This window comes from Oncorhynchus kisutch, linkage group LG18, assembly GCF_002021735.2.
Source record: "Oncorhynchus kisutch isolate 150728-3 linkage group LG18, Okis_V2, whole genome shotgun sequence".
Classification (NCBI taxonomy): domain Eukaryota; kingdom Metazoa; phylum Chordata; class Actinopteri; order Salmoniformes; family Salmonidae; genus Oncorhynchus; species Oncorhynchus kisutch.
Genome location: NC_034191.2, coordinates 5403072 through 5423071, shown reverse-complemented (window position 1 = coordinate 5423071; position 20000 = coordinate 5403072). Strand labels below are relative to the sequence as shown.

At 45.7% G+C, this 20000-nt stretch overlaps 1 protein-coding gene across 1 annotated transcript in view; it reads right to left on the bottom strand.

The window, feature by feature from the left end:
• Window positions 1-20000, bottom strand: part of tgfb1a (transforming growth factor, beta 1a) — a 34924-nt gene that overhangs the window by 11862 nt on the left and 3062 nt on the right. The window contains exon 2 of the mRNA XM_031795375.1: window positions 588-857. Within this exon, the coding sequence (XP_031651235.1) occupies window positions 588-857 (270 nt within the window). The remainder of the gene's footprint in view (window positions 1-587; window positions 858-20000) is intronic.

The window sequence follows — 20000 nt, the reverse complement described above, 5'->3', positions numbered from 1 at the left end:
TACAGATGACTTACACTGGCTATGACCTGACTTATACTGGCTATGACCTGACTTACAGATGACTTACACTGGCTATGACCTGACTTATACAGGCTATGACCTGACTTATACAGGCTATGACCTGACTTACAGATGACTTACACTGGCTATGACCTGACTTATACTGGCTATGACCTGACTTACAGATGACTTACACTGGCTATGACCTGACTTATACAGGCTATGACCTGACTTATACAGGCTATGACCTGACTTACACTGGCTATGACCTGACTTACAGATAACTTACACAGGCTATGACCTGACTTACACAGGTTATGACCTGACTTACAGATGACTTACACTGGCTATGACCTGACTTATACTGGCTATGACCTGACTTACAGATGACTTACACTGGCTATGACCTGACTTATACAGGCTATGACCTGACTTATACAGGCTATGACCTGACTTACACTGGCTATGACCTGACTTACAGATAACTTACACAGGCTATGACCTGACTTACACAGGTTATGACCTGACTTACAGATGACTTACACTGGCTATGACCTGACTACAGACTGTTATCTGTCTGGACTCACCGGTCCCCTTCAGCCATTCCTTGAGGGTTTCAGTGACGTCGAAAGCCAGCCAGCGGTCACTCCACTTGTTGGTGACGAAGCGTGATCCCAGGTATCGTCTGCTGTCGCCCAGCCCCTTGTAAAGCTCCAGGCGCTGCTCACTGCCAGACGGGATGTTAGTGGTTTTGATGAGCAGGCGGAGCTCAGCGCTGGAGAGTAGATGGTAGTCCCCAATGCTGGACCTCATCTCATTCAGGTTAAACAGCATCTGGTGCTTGGTGACATTCTTATCTGGGGCACACAGAGAGAGAAACAGTTGAGACAACAGTGTTCTCTTGTTATTTAACAATGTACTGTAGCCGCTTAGCATCAATGTACTGTAGCATCAATGTACTGTAGCATCAATGTACTGTAGCATCAATGTACTGTAGCCGCGTAGCATCAATGTACTGTAGCCGCGTAGCATCAATGTACTGTAGCCGCGTAGCATCAATGTACTGTAGCATCAATGTACTGTAGCCTCGTAGCATCAATGTACTGTAGCATCAATGTACTGTAGCCTCGTAGCATCAATGTACTGTAGCATCAATGTACTGCAGCCGCATAGCATCAATGTACTGTAGCCACGTAGCATCAATGTACTGCAGCCGTGTAGCATCAATGTACTGTAGCTGCATAGCATCAATGTACTGTAGCATCAATGTACTGTAGCCGCGTAGCATCAATGTACTGTAGCATCAATGTACTGTAGCCGCATAGCATCAATGTACTGTAGCCGCGTAGCATCAATGTACTGTAGTCGTGTAGCATCAATGAACTGTAGCCACGTAGCATTAATGTACTGTAGCCACGTAGGATCAATGTACTGTAGTCGCATAGCATCAATTTACTGCAGCCGTGTAGCATCAATCTACTGTAGCCACGTAGCATCAATATACTGTAGCCACGTAGCATCAATGTACTGTAGCCACGTAGCATCAATGTACTGCAGCCGTGTAGCATCAATGTACTGTAGCCACGTAGCATCAATATACTGTAGCCACGTAGCATCAATGTACTGCAGCCGTGTAAAATCAATATACTGTAGCATCAATGTACTGCAGCATCAATATACTGTAGCCACGTAGCATCAATGTACTGTAGCCACGTAGCATCAATGTACTGTAGCCACGTAGCATCAATGTACTGTAGCCGCATAGCATCAATGTACTGCAGCCGTGTAGCATCAATATACTGTTGCCACGTAGCATCAATGTACTGTAGCCACGTAGTATCAATGAACTGTAGCCGTGTAGCATCAATGTACTGTAGCCGTGTAGCATGAATGTACTGTAGCCACGTAGCATCAATGTACTGTAGCCGCGTAGCATCAATGTACTGTAGCATCAATGTACTGTAGCCACGTAGCATCAATGTACTGTAGCATGAATGTACTGTAGCCGCGTAGCATCAATGTACTGTAGCCGCGTAGCATCAATGTACTGTAGCCGCATAGCATCAATATACTGTAGCCGCGTAGCATCAATGTACTGTAGCCGCGTAGCATCAATATACTGTAGCCGCGTAGCATCAATATACTGTAGCCGCATAGCATCAATATACTGTAGCATCAATGTACTGTAGCCGCGTAGTATCAATGTACTATAGCATCAATGTACTGTAGCATCAATGTACTGTAGCCACGTAGCAACAATGTACTGTAGCATCAATGTACTGTAGCCACATAGCATCAATGTACTGTAGCACAAATTTACTGTAGCCACGTAGCATCAATGTACTGTAGCATCAATGTACTGTAGCTGCGTAGCATCAATGTACTGTAGCCACATAGCATCAATGTACTGTAGCATCAATGTACTGCAGCATCAATGTACTGTAGCCGCGTAGCATCAATGTACTGTAGCATCAATGTACTGTAGCCGCGTAGCATCAATGTACTGTAGCATCAATGTACTGTAGCCGCGTAGCATCAATGTACTGTAGCCACGTAGCATCAATGTACTGTAGCCGCGTAGCATCAATGTACTGTAGCATCAATGTACTGTAGCCACGTAGCATCAATGTACTGTAGCATGAATGTACTGTAGCCGCATAGCATCAATGTACTGTAGCCGCGTAGCATCAATGTACTGTAGCCGCATAGCATCAATATACTGTAGCCGCGTAGCATCAATGTACTGTAGCCGCGTAGCATCAATATACTGTAGCCGCGTAGCATCAATATACTGTAGCCGCATAGCATCAATATACTGTAGCATCAATGTACTGTAGCCGCGTAGCATCAATGTACTGTAGCCGCATAGCATCAATGTACTGTAGCCGTGTAGCATCAATATACTGTAGCATCAATGTACTGTAGCCACGTAGTATCAATGTACTGTAGCATCAATGTACTGTAGCATCAATGTACTGTAGCCACGTAGCAACAATGTACTGTAGCATCAATGTACTGTAGCCACATAGCATCAATGTACTGTAGCACAAATTTACTGTAGCCACGTAGCATCAATGTACTGTAGCATCAATGTACTGTAGCTGCATAGCATCAATGTACTGTAGCCACATAGCATCAATGTACTGTAGCATCAATATACTGTAGCATCAATGTACTGCAGCATCAATGTACTGTAGCCGCGTAGCATCAATGTACTGTAGCATCAATGTACTGTAGCCGCGTAGCATCAATGTACTGTAGCATCAATGTACTGTAGCCGCGTAGCATCAATGTACTGTAGCCACGTAGCATCAATGTGATTAGTTGCAAAAAAATTAAATCAACAAATGCACTTCTTTTGAATCAACAATAGAGTTTCAACCATTGGGGTTTACTTCAGCTCTGGGAAGCCTACATGTCCTTCTGCTCTACAGTATACAATTAACTGTACAGCTGCCTGTTTAACAAGTAGCCAGCCATTCCACCTGTACTCTTATACTGTTGGGCTTGCCTTATAAGAAACCACTCTGTGTGTATCATATCTAGTCTATATGTGGTTCATGGCAGAGTAGAGCAGGAACATTCCTCCTGGTTTGTAGAGCGAAGCAGAGACAAGCCACTGATGGCTCTAAACACCATCCATTATACCAGGCATTTTATCACACAGTTATAAGTCAGACAGAGACAGACCAGATAATGGAGAGAAAAGTATAGAGAGAGGGGGGAAGGGAAGGGTGGATGAGGGGAAGGGTGGATGATGGGAAGGGTGTATGAGGGTGGAGGAGGTGCAGAGGGGATGTGGGAGGCAGGGACAGGAAGAGAGCTGTCACATGTTACATAGAGCGAGAGAGAGAGAGAGAGAGAGAGAGAGAGAGGGTGTGAAAAAGTGAAGTGAAAAGTGAACCGTAGTAGACATGCGCATAGATACGGTGTGGAAACCTACAAGGGGGAGACAGAGGGGAGAGGCAGAGGGAGGAGGTAGAGGGGGGAGGAGCTGTCTGCGTGCGTGTGGCACCCTGGGTCTGGCCCAGGACCAAACCTCTGTTTTGCCCCAGCCTGTTACAGCTCAATACCAGCCCTAACCCTGCTATAGCTCAATACCAGCCCTAACCCTGCTATAGCTCAATACCAGCCCTAACCCTGCTATAGCTCAATATTAGCCCTAACCCTGTTACAGCTCAATACCAGCCCTAACCCTGCTACAGCTCAATACCAGCCCTAACCCTGCTATAGCTCAATATTAGCCCTAACCCTGCTACAGCTCAATACCAGCCCTAACCGTGCTACAGCTCAATACCAGCCCTAACCCTGCTACAGCTCAATACCAGCCCTAACCCTGTTACAGCTCAATACCAGCCCTAACCCTGCTATAGCTCAATATTAGCCCTAACCCTGCTACAGCTCAATACCAGCCCTAACCCTGCTACAGCTCAATACCAGCCCTAACCCTGCTATAGCTCAATATTAGCCCTAACCCTGCTACAGCTCAATACCAGCCCTAACCGTGCTACAGCTCAATACCAGCCCTAACCCTGCTACAGCTCAATACCAGCCCTAACCCTGCTACAGCTCAATACCAGCCCTAACCCTGCTACAGCTCAATATCAACCCTAACCCTGCTGTAACTCAATACCAGCCCTAACCCTGCTACAGCTCAATATCAGCCCTAACCCTGCTGTAACTCAATACCAGCCCTAACCCTGCTACAGCTCAATACCAGCACTAACCCTGCTACAGCTCAATACCAGCCCTAACCCTGCTACAGCTCAATACCAGCCCTAACCCTGCTATAGCTCAATACCAGCCCTAACCCTGCTACAGCTCAATACCAGCCCTAACTGTGCTATAGCTCAATACCAGCCCTAACCATGCTACAGCTCAATACCAGCCCTAACCCTGCTACAGCTCAATACCAGCCCTAACCCTGCTACAGCTCAATATCAACCCTAACCCTGCTGTAGCTCAATACCAGCCCTAACCCTGCTACAGCTCAATACCAGTCCTAACCCTGCTACAGCTCAATACCAGCCCTAACCCTGCTGTAGCTCAATACCATCCCTAACCCTGCTATAGCTCAATACCAGCCCTAACCCTGCTACAGCTCAATACCAGCCCTAACCCTGCTACAGCTCAATACCAGCCCTAACCCTGCTACAGCTCAATACCAGCCCTAACCCTGCTATAGCTCAATACCAGCCCTAACCCTGCTACAGCTCAATATCAACCCTAACCCTGCTGTAGCTCACTACCAGCCCTAACCCTGCTACAGCTCAATACCAGTCCTAACCCTGCTACAGCTCAATACCAGCCCTAACCCTGCTGTAGCTCAATACCATCCCTAACCCTGCTATAGCTCAATACCAGCCCTAACCCTGCTACAGCTCAATACCAGCCCTAACCCTGCTATAGCTCAATACCAGCCCTAACCCTGCTACAGCTCAATATCAGCCCTAACCCTGCTACAGCTCAATACCAGCCCTAACCCTGCTACATCTCAATACCAGCCCTAACCCTGCTACAGCTCAATGCCAGCCCTAACCCTGCTACAGCTTAATACCAGCCCAAATCCTGCTACAGCTCAATACCAGCCCTAACCCTGCTACAGCTCAATACCTGCCCTAACCCTGCTACAGCTCAATACCAGCCCTAACCCTGCTGTAGCTCAATACCATCCCTAACCCTGCTATAGCTCAATATCAGCCCTAACCCTGCTACAGCTCAATACCAGCCCTAACCCTGTTACATCTCAATACCAGCCCTAACACTGCTACAGCTCAATGCCAGCCCTAACCCTGCTACAGCTCAATACCAGCCCTAATCCTGCTACAGCTCAATACCAGCCCTAACCCTGCTACAGCTCAATACCAGTCCTAACCCTGCTACAGCTCAATACCAGCCCTAACCCTGCTACAGCTCAATACCTGCCCTAACCCTGCTACAGCTCAATACCAGCCCTAACCCTGCTGTAGCTCAATACCATCCCTAACCCTGCTATAGCTCAATATCAGCCCTAACCCTGCTACAGCTCAATACCAGCCCTAACCCTGTTACATCTCAATACCAGCCCTAACACTGCTACAGCTCAATGCCAGCCCTAACCCTGCTACAGCTCAATACCAGCCCTAATCCTGCTACAGCTCAATACCAGCCCTAACCCTGCTACAGCTCAATACCAGTCCTAACCCTGCTACAGCTCAATACCAGCCCTAATCCTGCTACAGCTCAATCCCAGCCCTAACCCTGCTACAGTTCAATACCTGCCCTAACCCTGCTACAGCTCAATACCAGCCCTAACCCTGCTACAGCTCAATACCAGCCCTAACCCTGCTACAGCTCAATACCAGCCCTAACCCTGCTATAGCTCAATACCAGCCCTAACCCTGCTACAGCTCAATACCAGCCCTAACCCTGCTACAGCTCAATACCAGCCCTAACCCTGCTACAGCTCAATACCAGCCCTAACCCTGCTACAGCTCAATACCAGCCCTAACCCTGCTACAGCTCAATACCAGCCCTAACCCTGCTACAGCTCAATACCAGCCCTAACCCTGTTACATCAGCCTGCTCCATCTCAATACCAGCCCTAACCCTGCTACAGCTCAATACCAGCCCTAACCCTGCTATAGCTCAATACCAGCCCTAACCCTGCTATAGCTCAATACCAGCCCTAGCTGCCTGTTAGAGCTCAATATTAGCTCTGCTGCTGAGCTCCAGTAAACCCACTTTGATAGCAGAGACCTGGAGACAGAACCAGTCCATACCAGGAAGAGCCAACACTTTACTATACATAACTGTTATTTATCATCAGTATGTACACTAAGCTAGTGAGAGCTAGTCAGCGTGCAGTGACTTCACCCCCCCCCCCCCCCCCCCCCCCGCCCTGAGATCGGACGATAACTAAGAGTCACAAGCCAGCCTCCTGCTTCGTCAAGTTGACTTAAATTACAACATGTTGTGAGCAAGAGATCGCGTGTCGGACGTACGCGGCTGGTTTGCCTTACACATCCATAATACAGTAGAGGGCAGAGGCCAGTATAGGGCATTAGGGAAACACAGTATTTGCAGTGAATAACCCCACTTCCCTTTTTCAATACCTTATCAGTTGCAATAGAGTACTTTCCCGTTGAGACTTTTGCTTTCCGTTTAACACCCAGTTAACATACACGCCAGTGGCAGATGCATGATGGACACTGCTATTTTGGGCTCCCGAGTTGCGCAACGATCTGAGGCACCGCATCTCAGTGCTTGAGGCGTCACCACATACAACCCTGGTTCGAATCCAGGCTGTATCACAACCGTCACCGTGACGGTGCACAATTGGCCCAGCGTCGTCCCGGGTTTGGCCGTCATTGTAAAACTATATGTTGCTGTAGCATCTCTATAGAAACTGTATAGATGACAACAACAACCTAATCATTATCTAGCTGGAGCTAGCTTGGAGCACCAGGCTAGCTGTGTGTTAGCATGTTAGTGTAAATGCGTAGAGCCTCCACCCTGCATGGTGTTCTATTCTAGGAGGTGAGTGTTAGCTTTAGCTGTGTGTTAGCATGTTAGTGTAAATGTGTAGAGCCTCCACCCTGCATGGTGTCCTATTCTAGGAGGTGAGTGTTAGCTTTAGCTGTGTGTTAGCATGTTAGTGTAAATGTGTAGAGCCTCCACCCTGCATGGTGTCCTATTCTAGGAGGTGAGTGTTAGCTTTAGCTGTGTGTTAGCATGTTAGTGTAAATGTGTAGAGCCTCCACCCTGCATGGTGTCCTATTCTAGGAGGTGAGTGTTAGCTTTAGCTGTGTGTTAGCATGTTAGTGTAAATGTGTAGAGCCTCCACCCTGCATGGTGTCCTATTCTAGGAGGTGAGTGTTAGCTTTAGCTGTGTGTTAGCATGTTAGTGTAAATGCGTAGAGCCTCCACCCTGCATGGTGTCCCATTCTAGGAGGTGAGTGTTAGCTTTAGCTGTGGGAAGTAGGGCTGCAGAGGGTGCTGCAACACCCTCTGAAAAATCTGATAAAACAAAATGAATATTCATTTTGAAAAGAAATTTAAATATTATTTTTTTCTCACAAAAGTAGCGAAGATAATATCCGTCTGCAGCGTGGGTAAAAAGACTACTAAACTACTTCCACCGGCTATGAGTGTATGGAGTGTGTAATGAGTGTGTAATGAGTGTGTAATGAATGTTACCAGACTAGGTGTGGGGACAGGAAGCCCTGTATGGCATGCTAGGTTAGAGTGGAACCCCACCCCCCTTGTGTGTTAGGCTGCATGCTAACCCTGGGTGTGGGGGGGGATTTGTGTGTTTAATCAAGGCCTCCTCTCTAACCCAAGTAAGCCAGGGACAGCTGTTGTGACAGGCAGAGAGATAGACAGCTCTGTAATTACACTGGGAGGAACCAGATTCCTGCAGGAAGGCTATATACCTGTTGCTCCTACCTCCTCCACACTGAAATACATACATACAGTTCATTCGGAAAAAGTATTCAGACATGTTGACTTTGTTTCACATTTTGTTACGTTACAGCCATATTCTAAAAGGGATAATAAGAAATAAAAAGTATCTCATCTATCTACACACAATGCCCCATAATGACAAACAAAAAAGTTTTTTTTAGACAGACAGAGCAGACAGAGTAGACAGACAGAACATACATACAGAACAGACAGGCAGAACAGACAGACAGAACAGACATACAGAACAGACAGGCAGAACAGACACACAGAGCAGACAGAACAGACAGACAGAACAGAGCAGACTAATGGGGATCCATAATAAACCCCAGGAAGAGTAGCTGCTAACTTGGCAGGAACTAACGGGGATCCGTAATAAACCCCAGGAAGAGTAGCTGCTGCCTTGGCAGGAACTAACGGGGATCCATAATAAACCCCAGGAAGAGTAGCTGCAGCCTTGGCAGGAACTAATGGGGATCCATAATACACCCCAGGAAGAATAGCTGCTGCCTTGGCAGGAACTAATGGGGATCCATAATAAACCCCAGGAAGAGTAGCTGCTGCCTTGGCAGGAACTAATGGGGATCCATAATAAACCCCAGGAAGAGTAGCTGCTGCCTTGGCAGGAACTAATGGGGATCCATAATAAACCCCAGGAAGAATAGCTGCTGCCTTGGCAGGAACTAATGGGGATCCATAATAAACCCCAGGAAGAGTAGCTGCTGTCTTGGCAGGAACTAATGGGGATCCATAATAAACCCCAGGAAGAGTAGCTGCTGCCTCGGCAGGAACTAATGGGGATCCATAATAAACCCCAGGAAGAGTAGCTGCTGCCTTGGCAGGAACTAATGGGGATCCATAATAAACCCCAGGAAGAGTAGCTGCTGCCTCGGCAGGAACTAATGGGGATCCATAATAAACCCCAGGAAGAGTAGCTGCTGCCTTGGCAGGAACTAATGGGGATCCATAATAAACCCCAGGAAGACTAGCTGCTGCCTTGGCAGGAACTAATGGGGATCCATAATAAACCCCAGGAAGAGTAGCTGCTGCCTTGGCAGGAACTAATGGGGATCCATAATAAATACAAATACACATCTATTTAGCGATAAGCTCAATCCAGAAAGCGATGTCTGTTTTTTTATTTACATTTTTTATTTCACCTTTATTTAACCAGGTAGGCTAGTTGAGAACACCTTTATTTAACCAGGTAGGCTAGTTGAGAACACCTTTATTTAACCAGGTAGGCTAGTTGAGAACACCTTTATTTAACCAGGTAGGCTAGTTGAGAACACCTTTATTTAACCAGGTAGGCTAGTTGAGAACACCTTTATTTAACCAGGTAGGCTAGTTGAGAACACCTTTATTTAACCAGGTAGGCTAGTTGAGAACACCTTTATTTAACCAGGTAGGCTAGTTGAGAACACCTTTATTTAACCAGGTAGGCTAGTTGAGAACACCTTTATTTAACCAGGTAGGCTAGTTGACAACACCTTTATTTAACCAGGTAGGCTAGTTGAGAACACCTTTATTTAACCAGGTAGGCTAGTTGAGAACACCTTTATTTAACCAGGTAGGCTAGTTGAGAACACCTTTATTTAACCAGGTAGGCTAGTTGAGAACACCTTTATTTAACCAGGTAGGCTAGTTGAGAACACCTTTATTTAACCAGGTAGGCTAGTTGAGAACACCTTTATTTAACCAGGTAGGCTAGTTGAGAACACCTTTATTTAACCAGGTAGGCCAGTTGAGAACACCTTTATTTAACCAGGTAGGCTAGTTGAGAACACCTTTATTTAACCAGGTAGGCCAGTTGAGAACACCTTTATTTAACCAGGTAGGCCAGTTGAGAACACCTTTATTTAACCAGGTGGGCTAGTTGAGAACACCTTTATTTAACCAGGTAGGCTAGTTGAGAACACCTTTATTTAACCAGGTAGGCTAGTTGAGAACACCTTTATTTAACCAGGTAGGCTAGTTGAGAACACCTTTATTTAACCAGGTAGGCTAGTTGACAACACCTTTATTTAACCAGGTAGGCTAGTTGAGAACACCTTTATTTAACCAGGTAGGCTAGTTGAGAACACCTTTATTTAACCAGGTAGGCTAGTTGAGAACACCTTTATTTAACCAGGTAGGCTAGTTGAGAACACCTTTATTTAACCAGGTAGGCTAGTTGAGAACACCTTTATTTAACCAGGTAGGCTAGTTGAGAACACCTTTATTTAACCAGGTAGGCTAGTTGAGAACACCTTTATTTAACCAGGTAGGCCAGTTGAGAACACCTTTATTTAACCAGGTAGGCTAGTTGAGAACACCTTTATTTAACCAGGTAGGCCAGTTGAGAACACCTTTATTTAACCAGGTAGGCCAGTTGAGAACACCTTTATTTAACCAGGTGGGCTAGTTGAGAACACCTTTATTTAACCAGGTAGGCTAGTTGAGAACACCTTTATTTAACCAGGTAGGCTAGTTGAGAACACCTTTATTTAACCAGGTAGGCTAGTTGAGAACACCTTTATTTAACCAGGTGGGCTAGTTGAGAACACCTTTATTTAACCAGGTAGGCTAGTTGAGAACACCTTTATTTAACCAGGTGGGCTAGTTGAGAACACCTTTATTTAACCAGGTAGGCTAGTTGAGAACACCTTTATTTAACCAGGTAGGCTAGTTGAGAACACCTTTATTTAACCAGGTAGGCTAGTTGAGAACACCTTTATTTAACCAGGTAGGCCAGTTGAGAACACCTTTATTTAACCAGGTAGGCTAGTTGAGAACACCTTTATTTAACCAGGTAGGCTAGTTGAGAACACCTTTATTTAACCAGGTGGGCTAGTTGAGAACACCTTTATTTAACCAGGTAGGCTAGTTGAGAACACCTTTATTTAACCAGGTAGGCTAGTTGAGAACACCTTTATTTAACCAGGTAGGCTAGTTGAGAACACCTTTATTTAACCAGGTAGGCTAGTTGAGAACACCTTTATTTAACCAGGTAGGCTAGTTGACAACACCTTTATTTAACCAGGTAGGCTAGTTGAGAACACCTTTATTTAACCAGGTAGGCTAGTTGAGAACACCTTTATTTAACCAGGTAGGCTAGTTGAGAACACCTTTATTTAACCAGGTAGGCTAGTTGAGAACACCTTTATTTAACCAGGTAGGCTAGTTGAGAACACCTTTATTTAACCAGGTAGGCCAGTTGAGAACACCTTTATTTAACCAGGTAGGCCAGTTGAGAACACCTTTATTTAACCAGGTAGGCTAGTTGACAACACCTTTATTTAACCAGGTAGGCTAGTTGAGAACACCTTTATTTAACCAGGTAGGCTAGTTGAGAACACCTTTATTTAACCAGGTAGGCTAGTTGAGAACACCTTTATTTAACCAGGTAGGCTAGTTGAGAACACCTTTATTTAACCAGGTAGGCCAGTTGAGAACACCTTTATTTAACCAGGTAGGCTAGTTGAGAACACCTTTATTTAACCAGGTAGGCCAGTTGAGAACACCTTTATTTAACCAGGTAGGCCAGTTGAGAACACCTTTATTTAACCAGGTAGGCCAGTTGAGAACACCTTTATTTAACCAGGTAGGCTAGTTGAGAACACCTTTATTTAACCAGGTAGGCTAGTTGAGAACACCTTTATTTAACCAGGTAGGCCAGTTGAGAACAAGTTCTCATTTACAACTGCGACCTGGCCAAGATAAAGCAAAGCAGTGCGAAACAAACAACAACACAGAGTTACACATAGAATTAACAAACGTACAGTCAATAATACAATAGACAGCCTCCTGGGTGGCGCAGTGTTCTAGGGCACTGCATTGCAGGGTAGCCTAGTGGTTAGAGTGTTGGACTAGTACCCGAAAGGTTGCAAGTTCAAACCCCCGAGCTGACAAGGTAAAAATCTGTCATTCTCCCCCTGAACAGGCAGTTATCCCACTGTTCCTAGGCCGTCATTGAAAATAAGAATTTGTTCTTAACTGACTTGCCTAGTTAAATAAAGGTAAAAAAATTATAATAATAAATTGCTGTGCCACCAGAGACTCTGGGTTCGCGCCCAGGCTCTGTTGCAGCCGGCCGCGACCGGGAGGTCTGTGGGGCGATGCACAATTGCGTCGCCTAACGTCGTCTGGGTTAGGGAGGGCATGGCCGGTAGGGATATCCTTGTCTCATTGCGCACTAGCGACTCCTGTGGTGGGCCGGGCGCAGTGCACTCTAACCAAGTTCGCCAGGTGCACGGTGTTTCCTCCGACACATTGGTGCGGCTGGCTTCTGGGTTGGATGCGCGCTGTGTTAAGAAGCAGTGCGGCTTGGTTGGGTTGTGTTTCGGAGGACGCATGGCTCTCAACCTTCGTCTCTCCCGAGTGCGTACGGGAGTTGTAGCGATGAGACAAGATAGTGCGCCCAGACTTCTTAGCTACTGTTGTATCTATATGTTTTGACCATGACAGTTTACAATCTAGGGTTACTCCAAGCAGTTTAGTAATCTCAACTTGCTCAATTTCCACATTATTTATTAGAATATTTAGTTGAGGTTTAGGGTTTAGTGAATGATTTGTCCAAAATACAATGCTTTTAGTTTTATAAATATTTAGGACTAACTTATTCCTTCCCACCCTCTCTGAAACTAACTGCAACTCTTTAAGTGTTGCAGTCATTTCAGTCACTGTAGTAGCTGACATGTATAGTGTTGAGTCATCTGCATACATAGACACTCTGGCTTTACTCAAAGTCAGTGGCATGTTGTTGGTAAAGATTGAAAGAAACAAGGGGCCTAAACAGCTACCCTGGGGAATCCCTGAGTCTACCTCGATTATGTTTGCGAGGCTTCCGTTAAAGAACACCCTCTGTGTTCTGTTAGACAAGTAACTGTTTATCCACACGTGTGCTACAGTTTGCGGACGACTTTTCACAAATCTGAGAAGAATGAGGGATTGCGTTCCCCGATGAAAATGTGTGTAATTAACCAAGTCTTTAACTAACCAAGTCATTAAGTAACCAAATTATTAAGTAACCAAGTCATTTAGCCTTCAATCTACTTATGTACAATGACTTATGGGCTGGTAGAAATACATCTCAGTCAACCATCAGTAAGTAAACATGCTCCTGACCCACTGAGGTCTGGGACCCTAACCACTCTGAGTGAAGCTGGGCCATGTACAGCACAGAGCAAGAGCAGAACGAGCCCTTCTTTTGATTGGTTGGACCAGACACATGACACAGGAATATAAGTAGGAAGCTGAACGTAAATGCATAAGAGTAGGGTGACTTCTGTACTGAGTCATGTTTTCATTGGGAGCTCAAATGGAAAGTACATAATGTTCCAGAATGATAACAGAAAAGGTATGATGCGGTGGCTTCCCTATAGGCACCAGGGTTAAAAGGCTTCCCTATAGGCACCAGGGTTAAAAGGCTTCCCTATAGGCACCAGGGTTAAAATGTTTCCCTATAGGCACCAGGGTTAAAAGGCTTCCCTATAGGCACCAGGGTTAAAAGGCTTCCCTATAGGCACCAGGGTTAAAATGCTTCCCTATAGGCACCAGGGTTAAAAGGTTTCCCTATAGGCACCAGGGTTACAAGGCTTCCCTATAGGCACCAGGGTTACACGGCTTCCCTATAGGCACCAGGGTTACAAGGCTTCCCTATAGGCACCATGTGGCTTCCCTATAGGCACCAGGTGACTTCCCTATAGGCACCAGGGTTACAAGGCTTTCCTATAGCCATCAGGTGGCTTCCCTATAGCCATCAGGTGGCTTCCCTAGAGCCATCAGGGTAACAAGGCTTCCCTATAGCCATCAGGGTTACAAGGCTTCCCTATAGCCATCAGGGTAACCAGGCATCCCTATAGCCATCAAGGTAACAAGGCTTTCATATAGCCATCAGGGTAACAAAGCATCCCTATAGCCATCAGGGTAACAAGGCTTCCCTATAGCCATCAGGCTAACAAGGCTTCCCTATAGTCATCAGGGTAACAAAGCTTCCATATAGCCATCAGGGTAACAAAGCGTCCCTATAGCCATCAGGGTAACAAAGCTTCCCTATAGCCATTAGGTGGCTTCCCTGTAGCCATCAGGGTAACAAAGCGTCCCTATAGCCATCAGGGTAACAAAGCTTCCCTATAGCCATCAGGTGGCTTCCCTATAGCCATCAGGGTTACAAGGCTTCCCTATAGCCATCAGGGTAACAAAGCTTCCCTATAGCCATCAGGGTAACAAGGCTTCCCTATAGCCATCAGGGTAACAAGGCTTCCCTATAGCCATCAGGTGGCTTCCCTATAGCCATCAGGGTAACAATGCTTCCCTATAGCCATCAGGGTAACAAGGCTTCCCTATAGCCATCAGGGTAACAAAGCTTCCCTATAGCCATCAGGGTAACAAGGCCTCCATATAGCCATCAGGGTAACAATGCTTCCCTGTAGCCATCAGGGTAACAAGGCTTCCCTATAGCCATCAGGGTAACAAGGCCTCCATATAGCCATCAGGGTAACAAGGCTTCCCTAAAGCCATCAGGTGGCTTCCCTATAGCCATCAGGGTAACAAGGCCTCCCTATAGCCATCAGGGTAACAATGCTCCCCTATAGCCATCAGGGTAACAAAGCTTCCCTATAGCCATCAGGGTAACAAGGCCTCCATATAGCCATCAGGGTAACAATGCTTCCCTGTAGCCATCAGGGTAACAAAGCTTCCCTATAGCCATCAGGGTAACAAGGCTTCCCTAAAGCCATCAGGTGGCTTCCCTATAGCCATCAGGGTAACAAGGCCTCCCTATAGCCATCAGGGTAACAATGCTTCCCTGTAGCCATCAGGGTAACAAGGCTTCCCTATAGCCATCAGGGTAACAAAGCTTCCCTATAGCCATCAGGGTAACAAGGATTCCCTATAGCCATCAGGGTAACAAGGCTTCCCTATAGCCATCAGGGTAACAAGGATTCCCTATAGCCATCAGGTGGCTTCCCTATAGCCATCAGGGTAACAAGGCTTCCCTATAGCCATCAGGGTTACAAGGCTTCCTATAACCATCAGGGTTACAAGGCTTCCTTATAGCCATCAGGTGGCTTCCATATAGCCATCAGGGTAATAAAGCTTCCTTATAGCCATCAGGGTAACAAGGATTCCCTATAGCCATCAGGTGGCTTCCCTATAGCCATCAGGGTAACAAGGCTTCCCTATAGCCATCAGGGAAACAAGGCTTCCCTATAGCCATCAGGGTTACAAGGCTTCCCTATAGCCATCAGGGTAACAAAGCTTCCTTATAGCCATCAGGTGGCTTCCCTACAGCCATCAGGGTTACAAGGCTTCCCTATAGCCATCAGGGTAACAAAGCTTCCTTATAGCCATCAGGTGGCTTCCCTACAGCCATCAGGGTTACAAGGCTTCCCTATAGCCATCAGGGTAACAAAGCTTCCTTATAGCCATCAGGTGGATTCCCTACAGCCATCAGGGTTACAAGGCTTCCCTACAGCCATCAGGGTAACAAAGCTTCCCTATAGCCATCAGGGTTACAAAGCTTCCCTACAGCCATCAGGGTAACAAAGCTTCCTTATAGCCATCAGGTGGATTCCCTACAGCCATCAGGGTTACAAGGCTTCCCTACAGCCATCAGGGTTACAAGGCTTCCCTACAGCCATCAGGGTAACAAAGCTTCCCTATAGCCATCATTTGGCTTTAGCTGATGATAATGATGATGAAGATGTGAAAGTGATTGTGTCATTCAGTTCCTCCCTTATGCTCTTATCTTAATGAGTCTGTCTGATCCTTGTGATCTTTTGACGAGATGCTGTAGATCTAACCAGCATGCAACAAACTGGTCGTCGTACTGTCCTCAATCTCCTCAATGATTATCTAACAATTCCTTCTCTCTCAGCGCTCACACACGCACACACACACACACACACACACACACACACACACACACACACACACACACACACACACACACACACACACACACACACACACACACACACACACACACACACACATACACACATACAAACACACACACACACTGGAGGTTGACAAAGTCGTTGGGTTGTCCAGTAAACATCTCAGTTAAGGAGCAGAGTGGAATCCGGATGTTCAGTTGTGTTAAGCACAGCAAAGGTACTGTTAGGAGGAAACCAAGACTCCCTTTGGGCACCGAGTCTAGCGGATCTGAGTCATTGACAAACCATCTCCCAGAGCAGCCTAGCTTCCCTATCGCCTTCCTTCCTGTTCCTGCCAAGCTGCCCTGTCCCAAACACACTGATAATAACACGAGGGGGGAGAGAGGGAATAAGTGACAGAGCAGTGAAGGGAGAACCCAACACTCACATTACAGGAAACCCCCTACCCTGAGGGAGAGAGAGAGATTAGAGAGAACAGAGAGAATGAGCAGAAAGATTTCTACTCTAACCCTTCTTCTCTCCACCCTCCTCTTCTACCCCCATTAGTGATGCGCTGGTGTTCATCTCAGCAGAACAACATTCCCTGTCTTCTCTAGTGTTTGTTCTTCCTGTTGGTTCACTGCACAACACAGGACATCTACTGTATCTAACCCTAACTCTGTCTTTAGAGACAGGACATTTATCTAATCCTAACCCTAACTCTGTCTTTAGAGACAGGACATCTATCTAACCCTAACCCTAACTCTGTCTTTAGAGACAGGACATCTATCTAACCCTAACCCCAACTCTGTCTTTAGAGACAGGACATCTATCTAACCCTAACCCCAACTCTGTCTTTAGAGACAGGACATCTATCTAATCCTAACCCCAACTCTGTCTTTAGAGACAGGACTATCTAATCCTAACCCTAACTTTGTCTTTAGAGACATCTATCTAGAGGAGAAGAAGAGGAGAAGAAGAGGAGGAGAAGAAGAGGAGAAGAAGAGGAGACAAAGAGGAGAAGAAGAGAAGAGGAGAAGAAGAGGAGACAAAGAGGAGAAGAAGAGAAGAGAAGAAGAGAAGAAGAGGAGGAGAAGAAGAGAAGAAGATGAGGAGAAGAAGAGAAGAAGAGGAGAAGAGAAGAAGAAGAAGAGGAGAACAAGAAGAAGAAGAGGAGGAGAAGAGAAAAAGAGGAGAAGAGAAGCAGGGGAGAAGAAGAAGAGGAGAAGAAGAAGAGGACAAGAAGAGGAGGAGAAGAGAAGAAGAAGAAGTGGACAAGAAGAGGAGAAGAGAAGAAGAGGACAAGAAGAAGAGGACAAGAGAAGAAGAAGAAGTGGACAAGAAGAAGAGAAGAGAAGAAGAAGTGGAGAAGAAGAAGAGAAGAAGAAGAGAATAGGAGAAGAGGAGAAGAAGAGGAGAAGAGGACAAGAAGAAGAGAAGAGAAGAAGAAGAAGAAAAGAAGAATAGGAGAAGAAGAAGAGGAGAAGAGAAGAGGACAAGAAGAGAAGAGGAGAAGAAGAAGAGGAGAAGAGAAGAGGACAAGAAGAAGAGAAGAGGACAAGAAGAGGAGAAGAAGAGGAGAAGAAGAGGAGAAGAAGAAGAGAAGAAGAGGAGAAGAAGAAGAGGAGAAGAAGAAGAGGAGAAGAAGAAGAGGAGAAGAAGCAGTATGAGGTAAAATGACACTAGACGAACAACACAAGAAGAAACACGTAACCCAACAGAACACGAGGAGGTCTGATTTCACAACCAGCACCGACCAGAACGTGTTGAGTCAAATCATAATGCCAGGAACACGACAGAAATACAACAGTTAAAATAGCAGGAGAGAAGACATCGGAACAGATGCTGATTACGCTGCTGATCTGTGAAGATGTTTGTTACCAGAACAGAAGGGAAACACATGTTGTATCGTTCACTTCTCGACACATGTTCAGGTAATGTATTGGTAGAAGGGTTCAATAGCAATCAATCCCAGTGGTAGTGAGTGGAAGCTGTTTGGGAAATATGGTAATAAAATGTTAATTTTGGCATATGTTAATAAGAGTGGAAGCTGTTTTGAATTACAGGATGAGTTTTGGCATATGTTAATAATATGTTAATACATTAAATCATGACCGGCTCCTCTCTGTCAAAGAACCAGTCTGCCTCCCTTGTGTGTGTGTGTGTGTGTGTGTGTGTGTGTGTGTGTGTGTGTGTGTGTGTGTGTGTGTGTGTGTGTGTGTGTGTGTGTGTGTGTGTGTGTGTGTGTGTGAGTGCGTGCGTGCGTGTGTCTACATATGGATGTGTGTATGTATACAGTGCATTCGGAAAGTATTCAGACCCCTTGACTTTTCCACATTTTGTTACAATGCAGCCTTATTCTAAAATTGATTGTATTGTTTTTTTTCCCACATCAAAAGCTAAAACAGGTTTTTAGACATTTTAGCTCATTTATAAAATAAAATATATATGACATTTAAATAAGTATTCAGACCCTTTACTCAGGACTTTGTTGAAGCACCTTTGGCAGTGATTACAGCCTTGACTCTTCTTAGGTTTGACGCTACAAGCTTGGCACACCTGTATTTGGGGAGTTTCTCCCATTATTCTCTGCAGATCCTCTCAATCTCTGTCAGGTTGGATGGGGAGCGTTGCTGAGCTGCTATTTTCAGGTCTCTCCAGAGATGTTCGATCAGGTTCAAGACTGGGCTCTGGCTGGGCCACTCAAGGACATTCAGAGACTTGTCCCAAAGCCACTCCTGCGTTGTCTTGGCTGTGTGCTTAGGGTCGTTGTCCTGTTGGATGGTGAACCTTCGCCCCCAGTCTGAGGTACTGAGCGCTCTGGAGCAGGTTTTCATCAAGGATCTCTCTGTACTTTGCTCCGTTCAGACCAGAGAATCTTGTTTGTCATGGTCTGAGTTCATTTAAGTGTCTTTTGGAAAACTCCAAGCAGGCTGTCATGTGCTTTTTACTAAAGTGGCTTCCATCTGGCCACTCTACCATAAAGACCTGATTGTGGTGCTGAAGAGATGGATGTCCTTCTGGAAGGTTCTCCCATCTCCATAGAGGAACTCTGGAGCTCTTTCAGCGTGACCGTTGGGTTCATGGTCCCCTCCCTGACCAGGGCTCTTCTCCCCCATGTGAGGACCTTCAATACTGTAGAAGTGTTTTGGTACCCTTCCCCAGATCTGTACCTCGACACAATCCTGTCTCAGAGCTCTACAGACTATTCCTTCGACCTCATGGTTTGGTTTTTGCTCTGAAATGCACTGTCAACTGTGGGACCTTATATAGACAGGTGTGTGCCTTTCCAAATCATGTCCAATAAATTGAATTTACCACAGGTGGACTCCAATGAAGTTGTAGAAACATCTCAAGGATGATCAATAGAAACAGGATGAACCTGAGCTCAATATCGAGTCTCATTGAGAAGGGACTGAATACTTAGGTAAATTAGGTATGTATGTATGTATGTATCTATGTATGTGTATGTGTGTGTGTGTGTGTGTGTGTGTGTGTGTGTGTGTGTGTGTGTGTGTGTGTGTGTGTGTGTGTGTGTGTGTGTGTGTGTGTGTATATCTGTTTATATGTATATGTGTGTGTGTGTGTGTGTGTGTGTGGTGTGTATATGTGTATATGTGTGTGTGTGTGTGTGTGTGTGGTGTGTATATATGTATATGTGTGTGTGTGTGTGGTGTGTGCATATGTGTGTGTGTTTGT